The 14025-nt window shown below is 39.8% G+C and overlaps 1 protein-coding gene across 19 annotated transcripts in view; it reads left to right on the forward strand.

Moving 5' to 3' along the window:
• epb41l1.S (erythrocyte membrane protein band 4.1-like 1 S homeolog) overlaps positions 1–2003 on the forward strand; it is a 113655-nt gene extending 111652 nt beyond the window's left edge. For all 19 annotated transcript variants that reach the window (XM_041567821.1, XM_041567814.1, XM_041567818.1 and 16 more), the window contains one exon: positions 455–2003. Coding sequence is in view for 1 of the 19 variants with exons in the window: in XM_041567818.1 (XP_041423752.1) it covers positions 455–460 (6 nt within the window). In the remaining 18 variants the exon portion in view is untranslated. The remainder of the gene's footprint in view (positions 1–454) is intronic.
• Positions 2004–14025: the final 12022 nt, after the last annotated feature.

Consider the following 14025-nt stretch of genomic DNA (forward strand, 5'->3'; position numbering starts at 1 on the left):
CAATAAACCTATTCCAGAAGTGCCGTCTGTCTGTCGAGTCTGTTATACAGTGGGCACATGTGTAGGGCAAAATAAATATTTTATTTGATGTTTTGAAGGTTTCCCAGGCATGTGTAGTGATGCTACGAATACTTCCATTGAAATTTGAATTTGGCGCCGTATGCAAATTAACCATCGCTAGCGTAACTTCACTTTGCTTAGCGAATCAACGCTAGCGCAACTTCGCAACCTTACGCTACCCCTGAGCGCAACTTCGGATTTTAGTGAATTTGCGGGGCGCTGGCGAAAATACGCCTGGCAAAGTGCGACGAAGCGCAACTACGATTCTTAGTGAATGTCCCACATAGTCTTTTCTCTAGAGATTTGATTGAAATGAAATATCCCTGTGTGGCCTTAATCGAAAATACATTTCTATTTACCTAATACTGACAGTTTCTTCTTTCCTTCTTTGTAGGAATAAAGCTGCTTGCAAACAAGCTTGACCACGTCCAACATTACAAACATGTGACTATGCGAACATGTGATTCTACCTGTGGAAAATTGCAGAAGGATGTAGCTTGGCCATTTATAAAGACATTGGCAGACATATCTTCCCATTAAATGCAATGCAATTCAGCATAAATAAATCAGCATTGCATGGAGCAAACTATTAAAGGCAGCATTTTTATTTTGTCTACGTTTCTAGTTAAATATATATATATATATATATATGCACGTTCACACACCGCAATCATAGAAACGGTGAACACTTAATGTAACGCATAAACAGTCCACGCCGTCTTGGGTTGCTAGCAAAGTGAAATGTAGGCGGCGAGCATTTGTTTACAGAAAACGAAAAATACCCTAAAATGCTAGAAGCTGCGTAGTACTGTGTATACTGTTGTACCACACCTTATACGTGCCAATAACAGACTTTATTCAGTACTCAACTTGAATATTGTATTTGTTTTATCTGGTTTTATTACAGTCCCCCGATAAACGTAGAACCTTGTGAACCCTATTTAAATGCTGATAATGACTGCTTTGTATATCAAATTTAATAACATGTGGGGTAGTAATTATTTTAGTATTTTAACTGGAATTTGAGTTTTTTTTGGTCAGCGTTGCTGTTGAGCTGAAAGCCAACAACTTATTGTTGTTAGTATGTTTTTGTGTCGTTCATTGAAGCTCTGTCTGTAGATGAACCGCACCTCTCACCCTTCCCACTATGTTTCCTGCCCTGGTGGTGCAGATCTCTCTAGACCAGTGATCCCCAACCAGTAGCTCGTGAGCAACATGTTGCTCCCCAACCTCTTGATGTTGCTCTCAGTGTCCTCAAAGCAGGTGCTTATTTTTGAATTCCAGGCTTGGAGGCAAGTTTTGGTTCATAAAAACCAGATGTACTGCCAACCAGAGCCTCCCATAGGCTGCCAGTCCACATAGGGCTATCAATAGCCAATCACAGCCCTTATTTGGCACCACCCAGGAACATTTTTCATGCTTGTGTTGCTGCCCAACTCTTTTTACATCTTAATGTTGCTCACGGGTGAAAAAGGTTGGGGACCCCTGCTCTATCGTTCATTGAAGCAACATGTGTATCTCCTCAGTTCCAAGACAGACTTTTCTTTGGCATTGTCCTGTGCATTAATAATTTCTCAATGGCAAATGTTCATATCAGAATCTACTCTACATCTCTTATCTAGCTGAGAGCCAAGCCTTAACCTGTACAGATACTGCACCATTTTGTAGATCGCGTTCCCAGATCTGCAAAGAATTCATTAGGTACCTCTTCCATTACAGTGTCAGTGGCATCACTACACATGGTGAATGTTTGTTGCAGCATAGTGAAATAAAAGTGATCAACGCATTAAAAATGTATTGTACGTGTCGGGAAAACGAAAAAAATCCGCTTCTCTAATTTGCACCCGCCAGGGTGTTGAATTACGGCATATCACATAATAAAGTGAACTATATTGAGAAATCAATAGCAATTCTTTTGCATCTAATAAAATGAAAATGAAGGATTTAGTTGTTGTCATAATTATTACCGATTGACTCTGCATGTACTTTATATCACTTGAACTATCCGAATAGAACTGCCATCATAACTGTGATCAGACTGCATTTGCCTGGGCTTGTTTTGGCCACTGGGCGCTGGTTGGTCCATACACAGATAGTCAGCAGGACTGTAAAATAATATTTGAATGTTTTTTAACCCAATAAATGTAAGGCAGATCTGTCGGTGAGCCCCATTCAAGGACCAATAAGCTGCTGACTGGAGCAGCTGTTATCGCCCTGTGTATGGTCACAGTAAGTCTGTCAGTATCGTTTATGTAATGGCAGGACTGTTTCAAGCTACTGTAGGTCCAACACTGGTCAATGAGGAAAGATTGCACATTACCAAAATACTGTAAGTTGTTAAAGCTTATCTAAAGAAGTAGCTGGAAATGTTGTACATTATGTTTTGGGCTTGTGTACCAGCCCAAGGCAACCACAGTCATTTAGCAGTAAAGATCTGCGTCTCCAAAGATGCCCCAGTAGCTCCCCATCTTCTTTTCTGCTGATTCACTGCACATGCTCTGTGCTGCTGTCACTTACTGAGCTTAGAAACCTACTCACAATATACAGTACACATAGAATAGAAATGTCACAATATAAGGCTGATTAGTAATGAATACAGATAATTACTACATGGCAGCACAGAAACCAGCACAATTAGCATCAGAATGTTATAATCAGCCCTGTAGCATCAGCTTATATTACAGTCCAACCTCATTTTCTGCTTGATAATTAGTGACGACCCCTAAGCTTAGCTTCTCAACAGCTGCTCAGAGCCCACTGAGCATGTGAGTGTCACAGACACTTTCCAAGATGGTGACCCCCTGTGACAAGTTTGAAGTCCGGGATCATGACAAGCTGAAATTTTAGGCTGGTGCAATAAGTTCAGTATATAAAATGAAATTTTTAACCATATTCCTCTTTAGGGTTTAGTTCTCCTTTAAGCAGTGTTGGTAAATGTCTATGTTGCCAGAAAATATCTATATAGCTCATCAGGTGTTTGACATTTCTTAAATAAGTGCCCTTGAAATGTAGCTCAGGTTGCAGCACAGCCAGTAAACTAAAAGAAATCTGTATTTTTGTTTGTTATTAATATATACACACATACATATATATATATATATATATATATATATATATATATAAACGCAGCACTTATTAGAAAGTGTATAAAAATAAATTGGAAACATTTCAAAAGGGAAAATTGGTATTTCCTTTAATCCTTTGAGGAAGACATATTACGTAGGAATACATAGGTGAGATGTGTCTGACTTCCCATGAGAACATGTGTGTTGTAAACAAGATACAATGAGGATTCACATCCAATAGGTACAGCTCTACCCTTTCCTGTTTCATTTATTATCTTTTGCTTTATCATCTTTGTTCTGCTTCCTTATTGCCATTTTATTTCCTCACTTTACTTTTAGGGGGTTATTTATTAAAGTCTGAATTTTTACAGTCAGACTTTTAAAGGGAAAAAAAATTCATAGAAAAAAAAAACTCGAGTTCTTCGAGATTTATTAAATCTCAATGGTCCGAACGAGAAAAGTATTAAATCTTAGACCTGCCCAATTCACGTAGAAGTCAATGACAGATGTCTCATTGACATTTTGAAGATATCCCCATCTGCCCGGGTTTTTGTTCAATAATCAGGAGATTTCATGGTTTCTGGCATCATCTAAAAAAAGAGCTGTTTTCGGCAGCAAATCTGAAAAAAAAAGTATGATGAGGATTTTTTCACCATTTTATCTTGTCTTTCTGCACAAAAAAATATTGGGAACATTTATTTATAGGTGGGAAAGGTCTGTGAGGATTGGGTCAGAGTGGTGTTTAGAAAATAGTGAGAAAATTTCATATTTTGATAAATAACCCCCTAACTGTTGTGTTGTTCTTTCCCTTATTCTCTCTCCTTTCTCATCTGATTCTTTTTATCTGTCATGCAGTTTAAAAACCGCATACGGCCTAGTCTGTCACCTGGTACAGAGACAATCACAACTCTAATTAAATGACTGTACAGCTGTTCCTTTTGTTTTTATACTTAAAAATGTTGATTTTTTTTTTAACTTTTAAATTCATATGAAATAGAAGTGCCAGTTTATCCATCACAGAGTATATTTTTTTTATACTGGGTGATAGTAGCAAATGGACTGAACTAAACGATCCGCTAGTTTATGAATTTATTAAAAAAAAAAATGGTCTTGCTCATATCATGGAACTGTCCCACCCCGTCCCTTTTTAGAGTAATTTGCATCAGGTGGGGTCATTGTTGCACAGACGTATTAACATTTCAATACTATTTGCTGATTCCTCTTCTATTAGGGCTCTTACTCACGAGCGGTTTTAGCTGCGCTCCCCTGCATTTCGGTTTTCTGCGTTCAGCCGCAGGGGAGCGCAGGAATAGACGCATTACATTTTTTCCAATGGGGCTGTACTCACACAGGCGCGTGTAGGCGCCAAACGTAGGTTGAGACGCAACATGCTGCATTTTTCCTGCGTTCGGCGCCTACACGCGCCTGTGTGAGTACAGCCCCATTGGAAAATATGTAATGCGTCTATTCCTGCGCTCCCCTGCGGCTGAACGCAGAAAAACGGAACACAGGGGAGCACAGCTACAACCGCTCGTCAGTAAGAGCCCTTACTAAAGTGCCTGATTTCGATCTCTTGAGGGCAATTGCACAGAGAGAGTTTTCGTGCTCACAGACAGGAGAAGTGCCTTGAATAGCATTGGAACCTTTAAACATCTGCCAGTGTACTCTCACATTATCACCCCAGAATGCTCACATTACAATATTTCATGGGCAGCAAAAATGCCCCTTGTGCTATGGCCTTATTAGGGATTTAATGGACAAGTAAATATAATCAAGGGGAGCAGCCAGTTTATGGGGCATCCCCAAAAAATATAATCACTACCACAATGCACAGTAACTGAGGGAAATGTATTTTGCTCTAAAGTTCTAATTTTACTTTACTGTACATGGCCCAGAGCAACTACAAAGGATCTCTAACACAGAACAGAATATGTTAGTGCTGAGGTCAGTAAAACAGGACCCTGGACTAGAATGGTTTTTCCATGAAGAGAAGCACTGGGTAATATTTATAGTAATATAAATTGTCACTCCTCAGTGAATTCAATTTGACAAGTAAACTGATCAAAACTGGATACATTATGGGTAAGGCCACACGAGGAGAGTTCCTCACGGAGGAAACTTTGGGCGACTTGAAAACGCATCGCCGCGTATGCTTTAGTGCAGGCGACTTTTCATTGTAGACTATGGGAAAACACGCTGAGGCAGTTCGGGGAGATTGTCGTTCAGAAGACGAGGCGATTTCTCGCCAGGCGACAAAATCTCTCCGAATCTCCTCATGTGGACTAACCCATAGAATTATGAGGGCACCGATATCCAGATCTCTTCTCCCTAATTTGAACGCGTCGTGTAGGGGACAGTCTGGCCATATCACCTATTATCAAAATTGAGAGTAACACAAAATAGCTGGTCTCCTATGTAAGAAATGCTCTGTCCCTGGCATCCAAATGAAGTATAATCACAAGCCAAGGCAAGATAACTGCTATATAGATTTTTATTTTGCATCCACACAACATGTTTCAGGCATCGAAATAGCAATAGTAAAGTTCTACTACCTATTTAGGTCTAAAGTCACTACAAAATAGTCAGTTGTAGAAATACTGGAGCATATTTTTAATTTTTAAGTTAAACTAAAATTTAAGAAAGCAAATTTGTGTTTTAGTGGTTTAAATAAAAACATCTACTCGTTGTACAGCTTTGATCTTTTGTTAAAAGCCTGCTTGTTTAGTTTGAAAACAATAAAAACATCAGAAAATGACATTCCTGCATAGAATTCGTTATTTGGTATAAGGAAATAACACTTAGGAGTTGTACTCCTGGGAAAGGTCAGAATTATACATTCATAACGAATTCGATGAGAGATCGATGGGTGTTTGTAGGTCAATCCCATTCACCCAAGTTTCAACAATTCAAATTTTATAATACATTGCAATTGGTCTAATTTCGAGTTCATGGGAGTTTTAAATATCTCCCATGAACTCCAAATTCAACCCTTGATAAATCTGCCCCTTAAACTTTCCTAAAATTCATGCTGTGTCATTCCCAGGACCTATATGTTCTTACACTACAGCAGCATGAGTTTTCTAGGCCCTCATTAACATCAAAAGCAGTAAAAGCTTTTTAAAAGATCTTTTCGTTATTGTTAGACCATGATTATCTTGAAACGATCGTTTTAATGTACGATTTGTCCATCATGACAAATGAAATGACCATGTTCAAGTTATATTGCCAGGAAAACTGAGGGTACCTGCCTGCTTGGCCCTGTAAACATAGATAGATTTAATTTTAGAGAAGTGCTGCTATCCCTTTAATCAGTTCTTCATCGGAGATGCTCAAATGCAGGATGGGTTCCAGTGACCTGCACTAAGAAATGAAGAACTGTATTAAGACAAGGGAATATGATATCCACAATGCTGATCCGCTGTTATGGAGCAGACTATCAATGATGAGGAATAGTTGATCTCTCATTGTCCCATACTTGCTGCCATACGTAGGCAAATACACATCACTTGCAAGTCACATGCACAGGGGATTGAAGGTCAAATATCTCTGTTTTGTACATATCTAGAAAAGATTTAGAACTGCTACTGAATCTGTACAAACTCTGATAACAATTACAGATGCAGCAAAAATATAATTTTTGGTTTTGGATAATTAACAAATCCTCCACAAAAGACTGGACTCGTTACCAAATTGATTCTAACCACATATTCGAATTTCAGATAAATTAATAAGTGATTAATCTGTAAACAAAAAATATTTTTTAATTTTGTTTTTTTTCCAAAATGAATCAGTTAATAGTGCTGCTCTAGCAGAATTCTGCACTGAAATCCATTTCTCAAAAGAGCAAACAGATTTTTTTATATTCAATTTTGAAATCTGACATGGGGCTAGATATATTGTCAATTTCCCAGCTGCCTCAAGTCATGTGACTTGTGCGCTGATAAACTTCAATCACTCTTTACTGCTGTACTGCAAGTTGGAGTGATATCACCCCCTCCCTTTCTCCCGAACTGCCTTCCACCTGCTGTAATGAGAAAACGCCAGCGCCAATGCACTTGTGGAGCTTCGATTTCCGAAGTCGCCTGAAGTTGCCTCACGAGGAAACTTCGGACGACTTCGGAAATCGAAGCACCGTGAGTGCATTGTCGCTGGCGTTTTCTCATTATAGCAGGGGGAAGGCAGTTCGGGGAGATTGTTGCCCCACAGAAGAGGTTATTAGTCGCCAGGCGACTAAATCTCCACAAATCTGCCCGTGTGCTAAAGCCCAAATAAAGCACTTTATATTATTATATTATAATATCCACTTTAGTTCTGTCTCTTCACATATAAAGCCTTACTTTCAGCAGGATTTTATTTATTCAGGCAAGGCCTTTCTTTAGGTGAGTAAATGATGATAGGGTCGGTACATTTGGGGGGGTTCCATTATATAAAGGCAAAAAAAAGAAAAATTGATTTTTTTTAATTTAAAAGGATAAAGCGGCAAAAAGAGTCCGTCCCTACGTATTAGTGAGACTTGCCATGATTGCACTGTGACTGGCACGCACTATACGTGCGAACATCCCCTGCGCTCCAGCTCACACACAATAACGTGACGGCCTGCGTGAGTTCTACCCATTCCCCAGTCATACCCGAGTGGGCGCATGCCCTCCCTTTCCCGGTCACATGGACTTGTGACGTCAACGGTTCCATCGTTGGTTAGCAGACTGGGGCAGTAGCGACTAGTTCCTATCCCTGGAAAGGACCGTCCCTCTAGTGGATAGGAAATAGATGATTCATATGGCAGTGAACTAGTTTCTCTCCTTAGAAAGGACCTAATGCCTCTAGTGGTGAGGTACCAGGAAAGTATAGGAATGAGTCCAGTCTATACTGACTAAGCTAAATGCCATCCAGTACAAGGACCTTCAAAGTAAGGTCCCAAATAAGGATAGACTCTAGTCTGTTCTAAAAGATCTAGCTTTTTCTCATCCTTATAAAGGCCCTCACAATATATTAACCTTATGGTATGTTAAATAGATAGAAAACTATTTGCAACTCATTAAAGGACATATTTCTGCCATTTTTAGAGATAGTACTTAGTTATTCATATATAAGATGTGTAAAATCCATCATCTGTGTTAGACTGTTTTACTGCTATTTCATATGAGGTCTATAACAGTACATGGACCATCTGTATTTGGCAAATACCTGACAGGTCCAGTAAAGGGATAGAAACTAGCAGTAACGTAACTAGAGTCTTCCGGGCCAGGGCGCAGGCTGTGCACCCGGGCCCCTCCCCCACCCCTCTAGACGCGCAGATTACTTACCACCGCGATTTTTGGTGGGACTACCGCACTGCAACGGGATCTCCGGCGGGCCCCCGAGGGGGAGCGGCCCCTGGTCCAATTGTACCCTTTGCTCCCCCAGTAGTTATGCCACTGGAAACTAGACAGTTCATATAAGAAAAAGCTAATTCCTATCCTGTCTAAGGACCTTCTCTAACAGTACAGGGACCATCTGTATTAGGCAATTACCTGACAGGTCCAGTAAAGGGATAGAAACTAGTCAGTTCATATAAGAACAAGCTAATTCCTATCCTGTCTAAGGACCTTCTCTAACAGTACAGAAACCATTAGGCAAATACCTGACAGGTCCAGTAAAGGTATAGAAACGAGGGTAATTCTAGGTAATTCCTATCCTGTCTAAGGACCTTCTCTAACAGAGCCATTGACATACATCCTAGGACTGCTCCTAGGTACCAGGGTTTATCCAAATCCAGGTTCCAATTCGGTCTAGGATTTGGCCTTTTTCAGCAGGATTTGGATTCGGGCAAATCCTTCTGCCAGTCCGAACCGAATCCGAACCCTAATTTGCATATGCAAATTAGGGGCGGGAGGGAAATCACGTGACTTTTTGTCAGAAAACAAGGAAGCAAAACATTTTTCCCCTTCCCACCCCTAATTTGCATATGCATGTGCAAATTAGGGTTTGGATTTGGTTCGGTATTCAGCCAAATCTTTCACGAAGGATTCGGGGGTACGGCCGAATCCAAAATAGTGGATTTGGTGCATCCCTAGTTATGACCTAAGTTTATTGGTCCATACAAAATCTTTGAAATTCTAAGTCTGTCAAGGTTTGTTTAGCGCTGCCAATGGATGAATACTGTGATTCACATTTCTTTAAGTTGCTCCAAGACTATAGGGTCCAGAGGCAGCCTGGGGGTAACATAACATCCTGCCTATGATCTGATGTTTTTATGTTGTTTCCATAAACGCTACTCTAAATGAGCAGACAGCTATGGTACTGGTTCACTTATATTGCTATCCCTGAATTTGCAAGTAGGTATGGCCTGTTTCCCCTGTACCTTACCTGGCCAAAGGTGATCAGTGGAAGCCATTAGTCTGGCTATTTAATTTTTACATGATTTTCTATTACACTTAAGGTATGAAGATCCGAATTACAGAAAGATCCATTATCCAGAAAATCCTAGGTCCCGAGCATTCTGGATATCAGGTCCCATACCTGTACTAAGGCTGACTTTGACAAGTGTAACATTGTGCAGGGTCTATTTTAAGGCAAGTAGGTAAAGTTACCTTTAAACTTCTAAAAAATAACTGAAAAAGGTCATTCTTTATCATTTTATTGAAAAATAAACATGTAGCAGGATCAGACAACAAATCTTTGACACAGTAGCATGGTATAATATAGTATAGTAAGTTAGGCTGAAAAAAGACATGTCCATCAAGTTTAAGTCTAACTTTTAAGTCTATATATAACCTGCCTAACTGCCAGTTGATCCATAGGAAGGAAAAAATTCCTTCCTGACTCCAAAATGGCAAGCGGACCAGTCCCTGGATCAATTTGTACTATGAGCTATGTTCTATAACCCTGTATTCCCTCACTTGCTAAAAAGCCATGCAACCCCTCCTTAAAGCTATCTAATGTATCAGCCTGTACAACTGATTCAGGGAGAGAATTCCACATCTTCACAGCTCTCATTGTAAAAAACCCCTTCCGAATATTTAGCCGGAACCTCTTTCTTCTGTCAGCTGGAAAGACCTACTTGTAAATAAAGCATTACAGAGACTATTATATGATCCCCTTATATATTTATACAGTACATTGTATCATATCATCCTTTAAAGCGATACTGACAAGTTCCTATAAAAATCATAGGGATGTGTCAGTATAAAGTAGTTGCTGCACCCGGAATAGTTCCCCTCAAAGCAGACAACCCTCACTACTAATGGATCTTCTGCCTTGCTTCCATGATGCTGTGCTGGGGGCGGAGTGATCCTTCCATAGGCTGAAGTTCTGTTTTCATTTGTAATTAGCCTATGGAAGGATTGTGCCGCCCCCAGACCAGTGTCACTGAAACAGCACAGAAGATCTTTTAGCAGTTTCAAAGGGTCAGGTCAACGCAGGTTCGCGGGGCTGGCGGTGGCTTTGAGAGGAACTATTGCGGGTGCAGCACCTGATACTGACACGTTCCTATGATTTTTAAAGGATTGCGTCAGTATCGATTTTAGCGCCTCTTCTCCAGTGTGAACATCCCCAACTTGGCCAGTCTTTCCTCATAGCTAAGATTTTCCATAACTTTTACCAGCTTAGTTGCCCGTCTCTGTACCCTCTCTAATTCAATAATGTTCTGTTTGAGTGATGGAGACCAAAACTGTACGGCATATTCTAGATGGGGCCTTACAAGTGCTCTATACAGTGGAAGAATAACACCTCCTCCCGTGAATCTATGCCCCTTTTAATACAGCTCAAGACCTTATTTGCCCTTGATGCTGCTGACTGGCATTGTTTGCTACAGCCAAGTTTATTATATAAAAAGACGCCAAGCTCCGTCTCCATTATGGATTTGCCTAGTGCAGTCCCATTAAGGGTATAAATGGAATTTTTTTTTTTAACATATGTTTTTATTTATTTTCCAAATCAAATAAATAACAAAGTAACAAAATGGAAATTTGGAGGTACATAAATTATACAAAGAGAAAAGATTCCATTGTCAATACAAGCTTAGCGATTTATCTGAAAACCTGTCAAATTGTGAGTTAGTGTATATAGCTTGAATATGGGATTAATTAGAACAAAAATATTTCTTTACATCGTAGTTTGGAAATAATTAACAATTTGAATGTAACATCCGGTTTATCTGGTGATTCCTGGGGGGTGATCGATCCAAGTTAAGAAAAAAATTTCTGTATGCTGTTCTTTATTTGTCATAGATTCCAGCCAATCCATATGAAAAATGTGATGGAGTTTTTGTTTGACTAATGAGAGCGGGGGAGCAGATGAAGAATGCTAGTGATGTAAAATAGTTTTCCTGGTTGCAGCAGTTAATCTTTCTGCTAAGAGTCCAAAAATTGCCCATGTTAATGTAAAGGGTGCAGTTTGTTGTGTTAGAGATTTCCAATATCCCTGAACTTCTCCCCATAATTTTTGGATACTAGGGCAAAGCCATAGACAGTGTATGAGGTAAGCTCTAGGTTGTTGGCATCTCAGGTATTTGTCTGTATTTGTAGTACCTATATGATGTATTTGAAGTGGTGTCAGATACGATTGATGTAGTATCTGTAGATAAGAAGAATTTCACTGGCACACAGGAGTTGCAGTAACAGGGCAAGCCCTTGCAATTTTATTATGAGCTGTGCAACGTTTCGGGGACACGCCCCTTTGTCAAGCATGACTTGACAAAGGGCCGTGTCCCCGAAACGTTGCACAGCTCATAATAAAATTGCAAGGGCTTGCCCTGTTACTGCAACTCCTGTGTGCCAGTGAAATTCTTCTTACCTGTATTGTGAGGTGGCCGATTCCTCTATTGCTGGGCACCAGGATAAGAATCTTTGGGTTTGGGTGGTGTGCGGCTTCTCCAAAGCTCTTTTGTAGTATCTGTAGAGACATTTCCTGATATTTACTAATAGAAAGGGTATGCATAGTCTTTGTGTGAAATTTGAGTATCTTAGCAGCTTCTGTCTGCGGAATTACTAAAGTCCATTTGCTTATAAAATTATTTGGAGTTTCAATTAATAATGTGGTCCTAATTGTATTATAGATTTGAGATGTAGTCTTAACTGTAGTGCCTCTGGGCCATAATGTATTTATTGGGTTATTTTTATCGATCTGAGAAAGATGTTGTAGCTTTTGTAGCAAAATGTAGAATTTGAATAGGGAGTAGGTAGTCCTCAGCTAGAAATGGGAATTTCTGAGCTAAGTTTCCTTAGGGAATTCCCAGAGGGATTCCTTGAAAGGTTTTATTAGGAAGGAGATGTTGTCTTAAAGGGTCTAACGCTATGTTAAATAATAGAGGGGAGAGGGGGCAACCCTGCCTGGTCCCTTGTTGAATTCTAAATTTTTCTGAGTTATACCCATTAATTATCAGGAAGGTTTGAGGTGAGTCATATAAGGCTTTGAAAAGATTAAGCATGTGTATCCCAAAGTGTTGGAATGTCAGAAGCCGTCGTATATGTGTGTGTGCGAGATCCTATCAAATGTTTTATCTGCATCTAAGTTGATTAATTAACCTTGTCTTCTTTTTTCCAGGTTACATTGATAGATTGTGGCTATAGCTTTCCTGATTGCTTGTACAGGGTGTCTGTTCTGGAGAAAACCCATCTGATTAGAGGTGAGTATAGAGGGGAGAATTCTTTGTTAAGTGGATATTTTTACATCCCAGGTGCATGACTTTACATTTATCAACACTGAATCTTATTTGCCACTTAGCTGCCCAGATTGCCAGTTTGTCAAGATCTTGTTGCAAGTGCCACATCCTGGATGGAATTAATTGGGCTGGATAGTTTTGTGCCATCTGCAAACACTGATACATTACTTAAAATACCCCCCCCCTAAGTCATTAATGAACAAGTTAAATAAAAGTGGACCCAATACAGAGCCCTGATGGACCCCACTAAGAACCTTACTCCAAGTAGAGAATGTTCCTTAACAACCACCCTCTGTAGCCGATCCTGTAGCCAGTTTCCTATCCATGTGGAAACCAGGGCCGGACTGGGAGTAAAAAGCAGCCCGGGCAAAAAAAACTAAGCAGCCCACATGTAAACGTGTGATGATCTTGTACACACATACAAATATGTGCATATAGAGCTGGTTTCTCACTTAATTGTAATTAATGTAAAATATGTAAAAGATTCTGCAGCCTTGTGCCTTTATATGGTCACAGAACAACCCCTCAGTGACTTCTAATATCCTTATCATTTACAGTAGGGGGTACATTATCCCTTATAATACATGAGTGACACTCAGAATTCCCTGTATAACTCAGCCTGCAGCCTTGTGCCTTTATATGGTCACAGAACAACCCCTCAGTGACTTCTAATATCCTTATCATTTACAGTAGGGGGTACATTATCCCTTATAATACATGAGTGATACTCAGAGTTCCCTGTATAACTCAGCCTGCAGCCTTGTGCCTTTATATGGTCACAGAACAACCCCTCAGTAACTTCTAATATCCTTATCATTTACAGTAGGGGGTACATTATCCCTTATAATACATGAGTGATACTCAGAGTTCCCTGTATAACTCAGCCTGCAGCCTTGTGCCTTTATATGGTCACAGAACAACCCCTCAGTGACTTCTAATATCCTTATCATTTACAGTAGGGGGTACATTATGCCTTATAATACATAAGTGATACTCAGAGTTCCCTGTATAACTCAGCCTGCAGCCTTGTGCCTTTATATGGTCACAGAACCCCTCAGTGACTTCTAATATCCTTATCATTTACAGTAGGGGGTACATTATCCCTTATAATACATGAGTGATACTCAGAGTTCCCTGTATAACTCAGTCTGCAGCCTTGTGCCTTTATATGGTCACAGAACAACCCCTCAGTGACTTCTAATATCCTTATATTACAGTAAAGCAACATTAGCACTATAGTGTCATTTTTAATTAATGGAA

This window comes from Xenopus laevis, chromosome 6S (assembly GCF_017654675.1).
Source record: "Xenopus laevis strain J_2021 chromosome 6S, Xenopus_laevis_v10.1, whole genome shotgun sequence".
Lineage (NCBI taxonomy): Eukaryota > Metazoa > Chordata > Amphibia > Anura > Pipidae > Xenopus > Xenopus laevis.